General features: G+C 35.8%; 1 protein-coding gene across 1 annotated transcript in view; it reads right to left on the bottom strand.

The window, feature by feature from the left end:
* The window catches only part of LOC144436696 (glycogen debranching enzyme-like), a 34,347-nt gene that overhangs the window by 6,324 nt on the left and 11,199 nt on the right, over positions 1–16,824 (bottom strand). The window contains exons 4-24 of the mRNA XM_078125548.1: positions 16,372–16,480; positions 15,449–15,569; positions 14,745–14,957; positions 13,885–14,209; positions 13,525–13,648; positions 12,698–12,861; positions 11,762–11,863; positions 11,236–11,391; positions 9,646–9,796; positions 8,943–9,174; positions 8,221–8,483; positions 7,605–7,738; positions 7,182–7,315; positions 6,310–6,588; positions 5,935–6,160; positions 5,468–5,579; positions 4,780–4,915; positions 3,892–4,004; positions 3,114–3,316; positions 2,675–2,772; positions 131–218 (exon numbers count right to left, since the gene is read on the bottom strand). Coding sequence (XP_077981674.1) covers positions 131–218; positions 2,675–2,772; positions 3,114–3,316; positions 3,892–4,004; positions 4,780–4,915; positions 5,468–5,579; positions 5,935–6,160; positions 6,310–6,588; positions 7,182–7,315; positions 7,605–7,738; positions 8,221–8,483; positions 8,943–9,174; positions 9,646–9,796; positions 11,236–11,391; positions 11,762–11,863; positions 12,698–12,861; positions 13,525–13,648; positions 13,885–14,209; positions 14,745–14,957; positions 15,449–15,569; positions 16,372–16,480 — 3,483 coding nt within the window. The remainder of the gene's footprint in view (positions 1–130; positions 219–2,674; positions 2,773–3,113; positions 3,317–3,891; positions 4,005–4,779; positions 4,916–5,467; positions 5,580–5,934; positions 6,161–6,309; positions 6,589–7,181; positions 7,316–7,604; positions 7,739–8,220; positions 8,484–8,942; positions 9,175–9,645; positions 9,797–11,235; positions 11,392–11,761; positions 11,864–12,697; positions 12,862–13,524; positions 13,649–13,884; positions 14,210–14,744; positions 14,958–15,448; positions 15,570–16,371; positions 16,481–16,824) is intronic.

Below are 16,824 nucleotides of genomic sequence, written 5' to 3'. Positions count from 1 at the left end.
AAACTGGCCATTTCTCTCATGAAAATACTTTTTACTCATAGTTACCCAGAATGCCTTCCTAAAGCAATGAAATTTTGGCCCTGGCAAAATAGACAATTTTTCTTTTCAATGAACTGGAAAATGTACTTACAGGCCCTTGATGATAGTTGAAACCTCTAGCCTTTCTACCATCACTTCCATCATAAGCATTGTCATAGTTACCATTGTAGGCCCAATCACTACGGACAAATCATATTAACACATTTGAACAGACTAAGTATAGGAAACTTACTATGGAATAACACCTTACAAGCTATGTCATGAATAATTAATGCATGAATTACAATTATATCGTAAGAAGTGTGAAGTCCAGACATTCCATCAACCATGAATTACAGTTACATGGTAAGAAGTGTGAAGTCCAGACATTCCATCAACCATGAATTACAGTTACATGGTAAGAAGTGTGAAGTCCAGACATTCCATCAACCATGAATTACAGTTACATGGTAAGAAGTGTGAAGTCCAGACATTCCATCAACCATGAATTACAGTTACATGGTAAGAAGTGTGAAGTCCAGACATTCCATCAACCATGAATTACAGTTACATCGTAAGAAGTGTGAAGTCCAGACATTCCATCAACCATGAATTACAGTTACATCGTAAGAAGTGTGAAGTCCAGACATTCCATCAACCATGAATTACAGTTACATGGTAAGAAGTGTGAAGTCCAGACATTCCATCAACCATGAATTACAGTTATATAGTAAGAAGTGTGAAGTCCAGACATTCCATCAACCATGAATTACAGTTACATGGTAAGAAGTGTGAAGTCCAGACATTCCATCAACCTTGAATTACAGTTACATGGTAAGAAGTGTGAAGTCCAGACATTCCATCAACCATGAATTACAGTTACATGGTAAGAAGTGTGAAGTCCAGACATTCCATCAACCTTGAATTACAGTTACATGGTAAGAAGTGTGAAGTCCAGACATTCCATCAACCATGAATTACAGTTATATAGTAAGAAGTGTGAAGTCCAGACATTCCATCAACCTTGAATTACAGTTACATGGTAAGAAGTGTGAAGTCCAGACATTCCATCAACCATGAATTACAGTTACATGGTAAGAAGTGTGAAGTCCAGACATTCCATCAACCATGAATTACAGTTACATGGTAAGAAGTGTGAAGTCCAGACATTCCATCAACCATGAATTACAGTTACATGGTAAGAAGTGTGAAGTCCAGACATTCCATCAACCATGAATTACAGTTACATGGTAAGAAGTGTGAAGTCCAGACATTCCATCAACCATGAATTACAGTTACATGGTAAGAAGTGTGAAGTCCAGACATTCCATCAACCATGAATTACAGTTACATGGTAAGAAGTGTGAAGTCCAGACATTCCATCAACCATGAATTACAGTTACATGGTAAGAAGTGTGAAGTCCAGACATTCCATCAACCATGAATTACAGTTACATGGTAAGAAGTGTGAAGTCCAGACATTCCATCAACCATGAATTACAGTTACATGGTAAGAAGTGTGAAGTCCAGACATTCCATCAACCATGAATTACAGTTACATGGTAAGAAGTGTGAAGTCCAGACATTCCATCAACCATGAATTACAGTTACATGGTAAGAAGTGTGAAGTCCAGACATTCCATCAACCATGAATTACAGTTACATGGTAAGAAGTGTGAAGTCCAGACATTCCATCAACCATGAATTACAGTTACATGGTAAGAAGTGTGAAGTCCAGACATTCCATCAACCATGAATTACAGTTACATGGTAAGAAGTGTGAAGTCCAGACATTCCATCAACCATGAATTACAGTTACATGGTAAGAAGTGTGAAGTCCAGACATTCCATCAACCATGAATTACAGTTACATCGTAAGAAGTGTGAAGTCCAGACATTCCATCAACCATGAATTACAGTTACATGGTAAGAAGTGTGAAGTCCAGACATTCCATCAACCTTGAAAACACTAAAGTTATAGTATGTGAAGATCATGCTATTAAACGTTAAGTGAAAGAGGCTATCAAGATCAAACAGCAACACTCGTTACTTAACAAGGATGAGGGGATAGATATAACAGTAATAAGTCTGTTATGAACTACAATTGCTGACATCAGACTGTGGATGAACAGAATTTGTTACTAACAGGGAAAGTATACAACTGAATAACATCTGACACAGTATGTTGGAAGTACAGAGACTTGTATTACATTCCATAATTTGATAAGAACAGTTTTATGCCCACTTACATAATAGTTCACTGTATACAAACACATTTCAAGTTCCCCTGACATTTTATCTACACATAAAGAGGCCATAAAACTGTACATATCAAACCATGGTGTGTAATACAAGTCTCTGTCGTTCCAACATCTTAAGCCAAGTATTTTTATTATTAATCCAATTCATTTGTTTACTTTCCCTGTTGTAGAATAGTCTGTAGGACATGTCATGCCATGTAAAAGAGGTTGACCAATGCATGAAGGTGCCATGTCATGGTATACCTTACAATGCATGAGGGCACCCCATATACCTTACAGACTAGAGAGGTAGCATACCTCATAAACTTAGTCTGATAATAGATTACCCATTTCTCATCCATATAGCCACTTCAACCTATTTGTAAGTTACATTGACAGGACAGCATTATACTTACTCTGGGTCCAGTGTCTTCAATCCTAGCGGTCCAAGTAGGTGGTTTTCTATTTTTTCTAAGGCTACCCAGGCATTCTCTGGTGTAAAAAGTTCAGGTGCCTGTCATCAAAATATAAATAACAATTTATATTTTAATATTGACTCCTTTTTGCATTCTTTAACCCAGTTCTTGTCCTTGTTGGTCTTACTATGTTTTGGGGAATACATTATAATATCTACTTCACACTTTATACTTGATCTCTCTTGGTTTTTATTGCGTATTATGTTTCATTTCTGTGATTCTTGTTTTATCTTTGCTATTTATGTAAAGTATTTTTATGTAATTCATTTCAATATATGAAAATCAATCTATGGATATATTGGTTTAAACAAATAAACAAATAAATAAATAAATAAATAAATAAATAAGTAAATAAATTAATAAATAGACTGTTGCTTACCACAATCATGGCAATAGGGAAGTTTGGTCTGAGTTGAAAGTCAGCCCAGAATTGAGAAGCACCAACACTGTCTTTATAGATACCCATCTTATTGATAAGTTTATTGGTATCCTTATCAGCATCTACAGGTATCCAGAAACTCTTCTCAAAGTTTTCCTGTATCAGTTCATTCCATTCTCTGTATGTCACTTTTACTGGTTTACCTGAGTCATGGTAGAAAACCAATAACTTTGGTTATAATCTTTGAAAATAGACAATCCCGTATGTTGCTATCAAGTTCTAAAATGTTAGAATTGAGTCCTGGAAATAATGGGAATTGAGTCCTGGAAATATTGGAATTGAGTTCTGGAATAGGGTCCTGGAAAACACTGGGTTGGAAATAATAGAAATTGAGTTCTGGAAATTCTTGAAATGTAAGAACACTACATCAACTGTGATAAAAGATAGAATCTATTACTTAGCTAGAACACTCAATTGTCAATTGACCATAAATGGTAAATTGTTCATTTCTAGTGTTCAGTGTTATACTATTATTTGTACTACAGTTGGTGTACAGAATCAATTTGGCCATGAAATGTTTTTTGTTTGTATCATCCACAATGACTTCAACTAGACTTGTGTAAGGAAAGTACAGACAGTACTTATAGTACCAGTACTTGTGTGGTAAATTGAAACATTTTATCTGTCTATGACCATGTTTGATCTGACAGTAACCACTCGTTCGTACGTAAGTGGAAACAACGATGGAACTTTGAGGCTAGAAACTAAGAGAGCTTACCATTGACGTATTTTGCCACACTGTCATAGGGGTATAGTCCCTTTTCATACATTTCTACCAGCCATCTTACTGCTGATTTACACAGACCAACCAATTCAACAGCAGAACCATCCCTGAAAATATGGAAAACTAAGTAAGCTGAGCTGTGTGTATGTGTGTGTGGTGGTGGTGGTGGTGGTGGTGGGGGGAGGGGGGTGTGAAGTACATGACATAGATATTAGATAGACACAGTTAACAGCATCTGGACTCATCCACAGTTTGGTTTATAGGGTTGTCGGTGGCCGAGCGGTTAGCTCGTACGCCTCTTACCATTGACGTATTCTGCAGTCTGGGTTCGAACCCGCCTGGTGTCGGCTGGGTTTGATTTAAAAATTTAACCAGGTCTGTATGTAAGAAGGGTGATGCTCAGTTTGACCCTGCCGAACAACGCAGGTTTTCCCCGGGTACTCCGGTTTCCTCCTGCTTCTTCAACACTAGGGCACTAGGGCGCTGCTCTTGCGGCGACCATTCAAAACAAATTTCCGAATTTATTTGGACGAATAAAGATTATTATTATTATCATTTAGTTTACTTTGATTTAAAACCAGTGGCCAGTTATGCAATATGCCATTTTCTGAATTGTTATCAGTGCTAGAAGTATCCATGGAACCAAAATGAGTCAGGGTGATAATGGAATCATGTTCACTAGTAAATTCTGAGAAACTACATGTAATAAAGAGAGATTTATTTGATCAATTGCAAATCAACACATTAAATAGATGTGGCCAAGCTCTCAAACTCTCACTGTAGTCAAACTTTTTTATCCACCAGAATGAAGTGAAACAAAAGAGTTGAAAATTGTTATGTCACTAAAAGTTTTGAGAGTTAAAATCGATTTATTTACAGTACCTTGGTGTAGCTGGTTTTCCCTTTGTTCCAGCTATCTCTGATTCTCCCATTTTATCCATCCAAGTACCACAGTTGTGTTCACTACCACCAAAGACAAAGCCTGTTTCAGGATCAACTCCTATTCTGACAGTAAACCCTGCAACAACAAGTTAAAAATCAAATGAGGTGTAATAGTGATGGTTCAACTTTGTGAATGTTGTCACACAGATCATCATAATATCTAAACTTTTCAAAACTTACAGTATTGGTCAGTAAACCTATCCAAGACTAACAAAAACATCACATTGCAACATTCAATAATACAGTATATAGGAAACAACACCATATCAACATCACGAGTTTGAGATACATTAAATAATGCATTTTACAATTTCAAAGGTTTTAGTGGTAACAATGTAGGGACCCACAAAAAATTGGAAATTCATCTTGAGTAATAGTGAAAACATTGTGAAAGTAACTTTTGTTCGAAACACAAAATAAAAAAGGTTCAAGAAATTTTTAACTGTTTTTAATATGTTATGAAAATGGTAGCAGATGCTGTTTCTTGGTGTTACTTTGATCAGATTATTCTGACATCAGTGAAAGTGACACTACTTATCCATATAAATATGTTTGTAGTTTTTTAAGTTCAGTATAGACATTGTATGTGTAATGACATTTGAAAGCCATAAACTTGCAGTAACCTGACCTGCATCTGACATGTTTCTGTCTAAACCAGCTCCAGCATGTCTCTCTCTAAAAGTGACACCTTGCATGTGTCTCTGCATGACTTCCTGAATGACTTCAACCAGACTTTGTTCCTGTAAATACAAATAGTAATCAATACAGTGTATGCAATGAATATTCTTCACTGATAATGATCATTATCATTAAACTTATATATGCTAACAACATTCTTTATTACACTATATACAAGCCAAGTTGTACTCATTCAAACAGAAAATACAGGATTCATTTACTTACACCATACACAAGCCAAGTTGTACATGTTCAAACAGAAAATGCAGATTTATTTTCCTTCATTTATGCAATTTCCCATCTTTAAAGATCAATTTTTTGTAGAGTGTTGCAGAAAGTTTAGTCAGCAGAGAAAAAAGTAGGGAAGATCATCAGAATCAATGAATTTCTGGTTTTGTTGTTAGTTTTGAAACTTACTGCAAATCCTGGTGGTTGTGGATCAGACTCGTCATCCGGAAAAATCCGGGATACAAACATGGATAATATGGAAATACCATCTGGAGCCATCTTACAATAATCCTGGATACACTGTAGCCAGAACCAGACAGCATCCCTGGCATTGTATCTAGCATGGGCACCACCACCTAATAAATTAGGTATCATACCATGACGGGCAGCACCAGCAAATGCTAAGATCAAATTTCTGAATGAGAGTGAAAACATAGAATAAGATTGTATGCTATAATAATGATTGTGGCTTTCAGAGACATACTTACAGGTGTATACACAATTACTGGTGACAGAACATTTTTGCAAATAGCGCTCTCTGTGGTAGAAAGGTCACAGCCTCACCTTGCCTCTTCATATCGTCCAGTCACCAGTAGCAATCCTCTGAGAGCAATGAAAGTATCCCTGCCCCAGCATCTCATCACCCCTGTTGAAAAGTGGGGGAATCCAGCTGCCATGGATAGGATACACTGTTCTCTCCTACCAGTGGATTCATTGACTGTCATGGGGAGGTCTTTCAGGGTGGGTGATAGTTGGGGCATTGGTGATGTCTTGACCTGACCACATAGTTGAACTGACCCTAATGCAAGGCTACGTACAAAGGAAGACCCTTCATACACAAAGCTGTTGAAAATGAATGAGATCAAAGATGAATAAATATAATTTTAAAAGTCACAATATTTTTGGGAAAATATCCTACTCTTGATGTCACTCGTGAGAAAAATGGATCTGAGACTAGCACTTTGTTGGTTTTTTTAATGAAGTGTCAGATCTAGCACTTTGTCCCACAATAGTTCAGATCTAACACTTTGTCCGACAACAGTTCATTATTTTAACCTCCTTTGTAACATGTATATTGTCGTTATAAATTTCATGTATTTGATAACATTCATATCGAATATCAACATTAAATCTATGTGTAATCCACATCCAAACTTTCCTATTTCACATTTCAATACAATTCACTTGTCATGAGCTCATTCAGTTTTTATTATGATGCTCATTAAAAGTTTTTGCTAAAAACACAAAAATCATACCTAAACCAACCCGTGTGTGAATAAACATCACATCCTGCCAACCCCAACAATTTCATATTCCTGAAAGATTATCTATTGATATAATGCTAAGAAGCCCTTAGAAAACTTCCACTGTGAGTAGTACATGTACTAACATCCGAAGACAATGTGACTAATAATGGTATATGTATATTTTCTGACCTTGACATTTGTTTCCATGCACAGTCCAATAGTATAGTATAAGCACCAACTAATACTGCATCAAAATAACATGGGATTAGATAACGAGGAATCTGGCTGAGAGGAGTGAAGATAGCTTCAAACCATTTACCAAGCTGTGTACAAAGAAATGGAAGATGTTATGATGGATCAGTGGTTTTATATTATGCTGTTATGTTGCTGTTTATCATGGCTAAAGTGGGTAGGTGGGTAGGTAGGTGGGTGGGTGGAGTGGTAAGATGGTGAGTATGTAAGTAGGTAGGTGGGTGGATGGGTAGGGAGGTGGGTGTGTGGGGGTTAAGTTACTGCCACTAGATGGCGCTGTTTACTTGACAGCTGTATTGTAAGAAATATGGGCAATGCCACATATAACGGTACTGTACAAAGGTCAAATTTCTGACTTACATCTTTAGTGCCTTTAAAAAACATAAGTCGTTTAGCAAGGTAACCTGGCAACCAATCTCCCTGACGAAGATTCTCACAGAGTGGATGGCCCAGATCATTCTTTGGACGTATCTTAGCTAAAACCGACATCAAACCTGTAAAAAAGTGACAACTTTATTATGTTATTGAAAATCTGTATATCGCAGATGAAGACTTAACTTTACTATTATTACTTTCAAAACTGAATTCTTGCTACCTGATATGCAATTTTACGACCTCGGACATACATCATAAAATCATTCAATTTCTCAGATGATACCACAACTACTGCTCCATCAACATACTGCACACCTATTACTGTAGGTTGCAATGTGAAGGCTTTAATCCTATGCGCTTAAATGGCTGCAATGGATTGTATGCTCCCCGGGGAGTTGAGGAAGACTAAAGGGCCGTTGTGCCATTCTGATCCGAGCCAGGGGTAATAATTGTAAAGCGCTTTGAGCACGGAGTGGGAAAGCGCTATATAAGAAACCAACATTTTTATTATTACTGTATGCACATGTGAGAATAAGTCAATCATCTTTTTCTATTTTGACCCTCTAGTACAAGGTAAGCAAAGACTGTTACCAAGAATTACCTTGCAGGCCACAGTAGACAAATGAACCATGCTCAGGAACATTGTATACCCCATAACCATGTCCATCATCTTTCTCTTCTGCATCACAGCGGTACAAAATACGATTCAAGTCATTCAGAGTCAGTTTACTCGCAATGCTATTGAAGTCCATGGTACGGTTTTGTCGTAGGTTACCACTCATTGAACGCATGCGGAAACCAAACTGTGTTACACAGGATCGGATGAAAGACACAGCTGATCTGGCATTGGGATTTAGGGAAACTCTGAAAACAGAGATGAATGAAAGTGTGATGAGTTAAAAATTAATTGAAACTTAAATATTGAAAAACATTCATCCAGATACAAAAGTATAAAATGATACCATATGTGAGTTTTATACAATCTCTTTGCAAAATTAAAGTGAAATAGTAGCATTCTAAAGTTTTTATTGAGTCTTAGGACCAGAATTAAATTAAACTTCTAGCAATTTGAAAGTTCTTTAAATTCATTCCTCCAGGTGTGTGTGTGTGTGTGTGTGTGTGTGTGTGTGTGTGTGTGTGTGTGTGTGTGTGTGTGTGTGTGTGTGTGTGTGTGCATGCGCATGTGTGTGTGTGTGTGTGTGTGTGTGTGTGTGTGTGTGTGTGTGTGTGTGTGTGTGTGTGTGTGTGTGTGTGTGTGTGTGTGTGTGTGTGTGTGTGCATGTCTCTTACCAAATATTTCATAATTTCAACTTAGGGTTTTACCTGAAAGCAATGACACTGCCTGGAGGAAAATTGATGAAATCAACCTCCTGTACTGGTGAATTGACATCTCCATCATCTGATAACTCACACATACTACTACCAAACAACTGAATATGTTCTTGTATCTCTATACCATAGTTACATAGTCCATTCACATGAGAAGTACTCTTATTGTACGGGGTGTTGTTTTTCTGGACAAGTCTGGCTTCAAAAATGATCTCTTCCAAATGTCCTACAGAAAAAAAGTAATATCAAAGATATAAATGTGGGAATTTCATATTTAAAGTTTCATTTTTGATAAATTACTTGTTAAGTTTTACTTATTCAATGAACGTCACTTTCACGATGACAGAATTAGAGAAAGGCTATTTGCTTGGTTTGAGCTGGAAAAACTGTACAAACTAGTTTTTCATATCTGTATCTTACTTTTTAAATATATGAAAAGAACCTGAGAGAGAGAGAACTATTAACCGGTTCAAACTGGTTGTTGGTTATTTTGGCTATATGAAAAGAGCCTGAGAGAAGTAGTATAAACTGGTTCAAACTGGTTGTTGGTAATGGTTCTCATATTTTGACTATAGGATGAACAGAACTAACTGGTTCAAACTGGTTGTTGGTAGAAGTATGTAACATGTTAAATATGAATAGAATATGAGAGAAGCAGAACTAACTAGTTCAAACTGGTTTACACTGGCTTTCTTACCTGGAATACAGAGTGGTGGTACATGTCCAGTGTAGTTAGGATTAGCAGGATGGCTAAATGCTGTCCTTGCAACTAAGATAACAGACTGATGACTAATAGGACAGTGACGAGTGATGGCTACAATATCTTGATCTACTTGATCCACATAAACCTATAAAAGGTATGATTTGAATCAATATTTAGTTAGAAATAAAGATGAGCTGTCTGTCAATTCACTTGCAATCCTAAAAATGTATTAAACTGTTGTCAATTTGAACAAAATTTCTAACACTACCACGGTGAAATATTGATATTAGAGATAACATTGCTACACTAAAGAATACTAAATTGCCCTCATCTGGTAATGGGTGTGATACAACTATATGTGTCTTGTAAATATATAATTTCAAATGTATGCATTGTATTGTATTGAATGGAGGATGTATCTGCATGTCTTAAAGTGGCCATATGGATGAGGGTTTGGTATTTTGGACCAAGTCCTTGTTTGTAAGTCAATACTTTGCAAAAAGCTAAAAAAAAAAAAGTAAAAAGTTTGTTAATGTATGTACAATAACAAAGATTTGACACAATGTCATTTCTTAATTTTTTGTCATATTTATTGAGTTACAAACAAGGGCTTGGTATGTATTGTTTCATATTGATTTTTCAAGTAGGAAGCCATGATAAAATTGTTTTTTTTTATAAATCAAAAATCCAAAATATATAGCAAACCCTCATCCATATGGCCACTTTAATTAAACCCCAATGTTTGAATCCTATGATCTTGGATTACTACTATTTTATCATTGGGACCATAGGGATTAAATAGAATCATATTTCTACTCAGGACCAACTTTGTCTTGGTATAGATCTACCACATGACTGCTTTTCATTAATGTGACATTTGGCATTTAAAGGCCAATGTCTCAATCCCTTGATTCAATCCTCGGTTTGTTTTTTGCATTTAGCGCTATCTTATAAGTATAGCCATAAACACTGAACAATGTACTGTTTTGTTTAAGAAATACGTTTTCTATATCTCTGTCAGACGACTGTTTTTCATAATATGCATAGTTTATTCCTAATCCAACCTTGCCATTTGATGTTGTTAAAGATTTAATATTGGCAAGATGTACATTTCACATTTCTCAACATGTACATTCATTGGTAATGGATTATTTAAGAATATGACAAGACCCAATGATGCGCAAGAGAAAGTGTGATGTATGTGTGGTATTTGTACGAGTACTTGCAATGTTCTCTGCAGCTGTACTTTTGCAAGTGTAGCGAGTCAAAGTGCAGTAGAAAACATTGCAAGCACAATTGTACATATCATATCCCTTGGTTTCACACTGGTACTCACACTGCAGTGCGTGGAGTTCTGTTATCATTACATATGTTTATCCAAAACATCAAATTTCCATAAATTACTATGTGATGATGTTCCTTCCTGTAAAATGAACAATTACACTGTAATATGTATATCATTTGCATATAGCTATACTACAATATCATAAGGTTCTCAGTACTGCACTGCAGTACAAATACCACTACTATGTGCATGCACTGCTACTATCACTGGTACACATGTAATAATTCCATTTACGATACCTGGTTGAATTCAGCAGCTCCAAGATTCTGATGAAGAAAATTAAAAGCCCTTTTTCCAGCAATGATACCAGATTTTATATTGACTTCATTGGCTGAGCCTTTAGGTGCATCTTCATTCCAGGATGGATAAAATCTATCCTCATCCACAACATGGATCTGTTTAAGCGTAATTAGTTTCAAATCAATTCAATACTTCAGCATTTATTTCTTAATCAGGGTTAAGTCACAGTAGTTTTTTGATAAGGGGAGAGTTTTAGTTTGATTTTCTTGCTGAACTTCATTTTCACACTTTGGCGACAGTTTGATCAAACACATTACGTGAGAAAAAACCCAAGAAACATGATATAGTAATCTTTCCTTTTTTATGTTTGTTTAGCTATGACAAATGAAATGAAAAATAAAACCTAACATTTTTACTATGGGTAGGAAAAATTTTAGCCAACTCATTTTCATAATCCACGTAACACATCACAATATATTTCAAAATGTTCACTGTATTTATTTACAGAATTTATGATATACTGACCATGTGGGGAACGAGTTCATCGTAACCACGGTTACTACCAGTGGCACAGCAAGCCATAGCAACAATAGCAGCACTTGGTAATGAGTCGTACACTGACCTTGTCTGAAAAGATAATGAAATAAACATTACTAATTTCACTTTGGAATTCACAATTTCAATTGGATCAAACTGCAGGACTTAATAAATATTCCTTGTTTATATAAGGTAGAAAGCACTGTCATTTAAAATACATTTAATTGTAAAATTATCAATATCATTGTAAAATCTTGATTTCATAATCCTTCATATATTATTATAAATCCAATGCAAGAGTTACAATTAAAGAAATACCATTTGGTCATCATTTTTGTGACATATTATGAACAAATTTCACTTATATATATTTACCCATATATCATACTGTTGGTATCTTTTCACCCCAAAATAACAATGCCTTTGTAACAGAGTAGGGAACATTTTAAATTTGAGGCAGTTTCGTGCATGAGTACTAAAATTTTAACCAGTACACAAAGATACTTTTGATTAAGCTGAGAACTTTCATTTCATCTTCTGGGAAATATTGCATGTCTTGTGCATATTTCAGTATACTTTGGAAGGAAGATCTAATAAAGTGACAAGGAAATGCAGGTAGATTTTACAAACTAATCTTCACTTTTCAAGAGTTCATCTCTGCCCTGAAGGAGTGCTGTTTACTCATTAACATTTATAATAATGTTCAATATTATACCACAACCCAAACATACATGAGTGAAAAAGTGGCATACTCTAGGTTTTGGCACAAGTGCTTGTGGAGTTCTCTGCAGCTGTAAACTTATAGAAGTGCATCAGAAAACATCACATGCATGAGTGCAAATAACCCCCATTAACAATCTACACAGCAATGTATTATGAATTGCAAGGAATATTGAAATACAACCAATGCTGAATTGATTATACCTCTATTGGACACTGGTTATCATGGGTCTGGTCCATAAACAAGGCATGAGCTGTGGATGGTACAAGTGGTCTGACTGGTGGTTGTATGAATGAACCGACCGGCTCACCACCATATCGGTAAACCAAACGACCTTCTTCATGTGAGTTCCAGGCACTTTGAGCCTCTGGAATTAATATTTAAGAAATGTTATAGTTGGAAAATAGTACCATCAGTACAAACAGAGCACTAAACATAATACATAAGAAATGAAGTTATCTTGATGTTTTACTTGTGACACATGACGTTTGTACACACGGAAACACTTTTCAAATGCAAAAGAAACAATTATAGAGATGCCAGACACAGTGGGGATACTGAAGTTGACAAGTTACTATGTTGATTATCAGTTGGAAAGTATACAATTGAAGCCATTTGAAAATCACCATGTGTAACTTTTCAACAGAAGCCTGTTTCTACTGCACTGTAAAAGAATAACAATGCATTTATCACTTTCAATGTGATTGGGTAAAAATCCTGCTGTGTGTGTCTTGCCTATGTTATAGTTAGTCTAGAGTTGAAATGTGTCTATCTTTGTTTTAAAGACATCATGTCTATCATCAGTGAAACGCAAAGGTAACTTCATTTCTCTTGTAAGTATTACTCTTTATGTAAATATCAAACTAGACTAGAATGGCAAAGACAATTTTTCAAAGAAAAAATAACATTTTTAATCCATAACACCCATTGGCAACTAAAGCAATGCAACAATGTGCTCCAGTTATTTATAGTATTCAAGTATATGAGGCGTAAAAGGACAAACTGTACCAAAAAAGATAACATCTCTCACCTCTAATAAGTGAGTTGATACCAAGTCGATTGACAAAGATGTTATCCACATGTTCTGACTGAGTAAATAATTCAGCTACCACATACAAATCAGGGTTTATTTTACGGGCTTCATCTAGCATGTACTGAAAGATAAAAGATATTTATATATCATAATAATAACAATAATGTGTATTTATAATGCACTTTTCTCCTGACAGCTCAATGTGCTCACAATTATTATCCCTGGCACATCAATGGAAGCACAACGGCCCTTTTAGACGTCATCAACTCCCTGGGGAGCATACAATCCATTACAGCCTTTATATCTTAACATGCATAGAGGTAGTATTATATTGTATATGCATGGACGTATACATACCTCAGCTACGTTAATAGGAGTACTGTGACAATTATCAATTCTGACACCATGAAATAACTTGGCTGTTTTCTGAGTATAGTCCAACATATGTTCCCATAGATATGGACAATCTTCAGGTTTGTTGCCATAGCGAAGTTTGACACTATCTCCCCAGGCAATCAGTTCTCTCCTGAGATACACATTGGATCCAGGCTCTGCAAAATTTCTGAGTGGGTCATCTCCCATCACCCAGCCATTATGAGCCCATACATAAGCACCTTTATCAGTATTTATCATGGCTTCCTCACTTCTCACATCAGTCTCAGCACCATGGTGACAAAAATATCTAAATAATTGAGAAAATGTCATCAGATAAAATTAATATATTTTCTAAAATCATGCTACTACCAGTAAGTTGCTGAGTGAAATGTATGTGAATAAGAAAATTTAGTCCCTTCTATGAAATTAATATTGTATCTACCAACTAAGAGTCAGAATGAAACAACTAAATTCCATCAACATATGGACTATCATAGCAATAATGTACAATCGACATGTTTGTTAGCTTTCTTGTGTCACTTTTTGTTACACCAATACATTGAAGCACATACCAAAATTGTGTAAAAGTTGCCTTACCACAAAGGATGTATTAAAATAAACCTTGTCCAAAAACTGATAAAAGTGACTAACACTTCTGTTGAACAATAACAAGAGGAATGATTGACAAATTGTAGTCATATTATCTGCAACTCTCCTATTTACAATTTAGACCTAAAGAAGGTATATTGTAAAATTACACTTTGACTTACTTTGGTACTGTCAGATGTCACGACTGACTTTACCATATTTGGGGCCATATGATTGAATGAAATGGTACTTACTGTGGTACTATTGGATTTTGACGACTGACTTTACCATATTTGGGGCCATGTGGTTGGGTAAAGTGATAACTGACATTACAGATAACATTGTCAACTGCTTTGGTTATATCTGCTTGCAATTCACGGTCTATTTCACTGTTCAAAGCATACAGGTAATTTTTAAATGCAGCACAGCACAACTCTACTCTTTCTTCTTCTGTCTCTGCTTCAGGTCTGTTGGAATGATGGAATTATAACACAGATTGATAGATATTATGTCTTTGATTCTACACAAAAGAAAACGAAATCCACACAATGATATTCCTGCTATGTAATAATAAATAATAATGTTGGGTTCTTATATCGCGCTTTCCCACGCCGTGCTCAAAGTGCTTTACAATTATTACCCCTGGCTCGGATCAGAACGGCACAACAGCCCTTTAGTCTTCCTCAACTCCCCGGGGAGCATACAATCCATTGCAGCCATTTCAGCGCATAGGATTAAAGCCTTCACATTGCAACCTACATCCTACCAGGTCCCCAATTATACAGCTGGGTTGACTGAGGCACAGTCGTGGTTCAAATCTTGCCCAAGGACTTTAGCCACTCAGAAACAAACAGCAGGCAGCGACGGGGCTCGAACCTGCAACCTGTAGATTCCAAGCCGGTCACGCTAACCCATCATGACTCCACAATGTATGTTATCTTCTTGTAGAAATACTTACTGTTTGATGTTAAACATTGCTAGAGCCTTTTCTATATCAACTGTTGATGAAAGTCTTCTGTACTTAGGGTCTTGTATCAATTCAACTTTAGTTTTACTTGGTTCATCAACCGGTGTAGTCCCTACAACAGACAAACAGTTATTTAAGTACGATTATTATCACAGCTACAGTCCTAATTCATCAATGATGTACTTGAGAGTTTAACAAAATAGTGAAAATGATGAATGTATGAATCATACTATGTGAAAAGTTATCACAGCTGTAATTGGAGTAGTATTTTTTATCAAACAACAAATGATACATTCACTGTAAATTGTTAAAATACCAATAATTAGACACTGTATATGTTAATTTGCAGTCTATTTTATCTATAAGAAGTATTGTAACAACTTGAAATTGTGATTCGTTGTATGCATGTGTGTGTGTGTGTGTGTGTGTGTGTGTGTGTGTGTGTGTGTGTGTGTGTGTGTGTGTGTGTGTGTGTTTGTGTGTGGTGGGGGGGGGGGGGGGGGGTGCAGACCACAAAATCAATTTGGTGGAAAAATCTATTTCTGGCTGTACAATAAAAATAATTTCGAAAAGTAAAACCCTTATTTTGTTCTTCCTGAACAGATAATTATAAAATATTACTTGAATTCAATTAAGGCATTGTGTCTGTGTACTTCTTAGCATTCTGATTTGATCTTTAATATAAGTAACAGGATATATCATATGTGATATTAATTTCTTTTACACAAGACTATTACTCTCAGGTATGCCAAAATTGTGTTTGGGCCGTGGCAGTGATGAATGAATAATGTAAATAAAAATAAAAATTCTCCCCCCCCCCCCCCCCCCAAAAGAAAATTAGTTAGAGTAATTATTGTAATATATGTTGATAACACATAATAACAATGGACTTAAGACATCAGTTTTCATCTCACCTGCAGCAAGTTTTTGGAACTGTTCAACAAGGTCATCTACATTGGCTTGAACAAATTCTGATAACTTATACTGTGGTATAACATCATTATGTAGCACAGATCTTATTGCCTGCAATGGAAATTAAAATCAATTTACAGTGACACAAAGTGACAATTTCATGATTTAACAAAATATCCTGGCACCAAAATGTACTTGTACTGCATCTCGTAGCCCTTGTTGTGTTGATATAAAAAGATATGTATTTGAAATCCTTCATATATCACAAGGTCCATAGATTTTGAAATTCTTCAGCACTGAAGTCCTTAAAACTTGAGACCTTTTGTTACATGCAAATTGTAATACATATTACAACTTTATTTAGTTAAATTTCATAATGTCAGGAAGTTAAAAGGCGTGCATATGGCCACTATGGAATGTCATCTTTACGCAAGGTTTGAAATTGGCTTATGCTT

The sequence above is a fragment of the Glandiceps talaboti genome, chromosome 6 (assembly GCF_964340395.1).
Source record: "Glandiceps talaboti chromosome 6, keGlaTala1.1, whole genome shotgun sequence".
Lineage (NCBI taxonomy): Eukaryota > Metazoa > Hemichordata > Enteropneusta > Spengelidae > Glandiceps > Glandiceps talaboti.
Note: the sequence above shows the minus strand (reverse complement) of the source record. Positions and strands in the feature narration are given on the sequence as shown.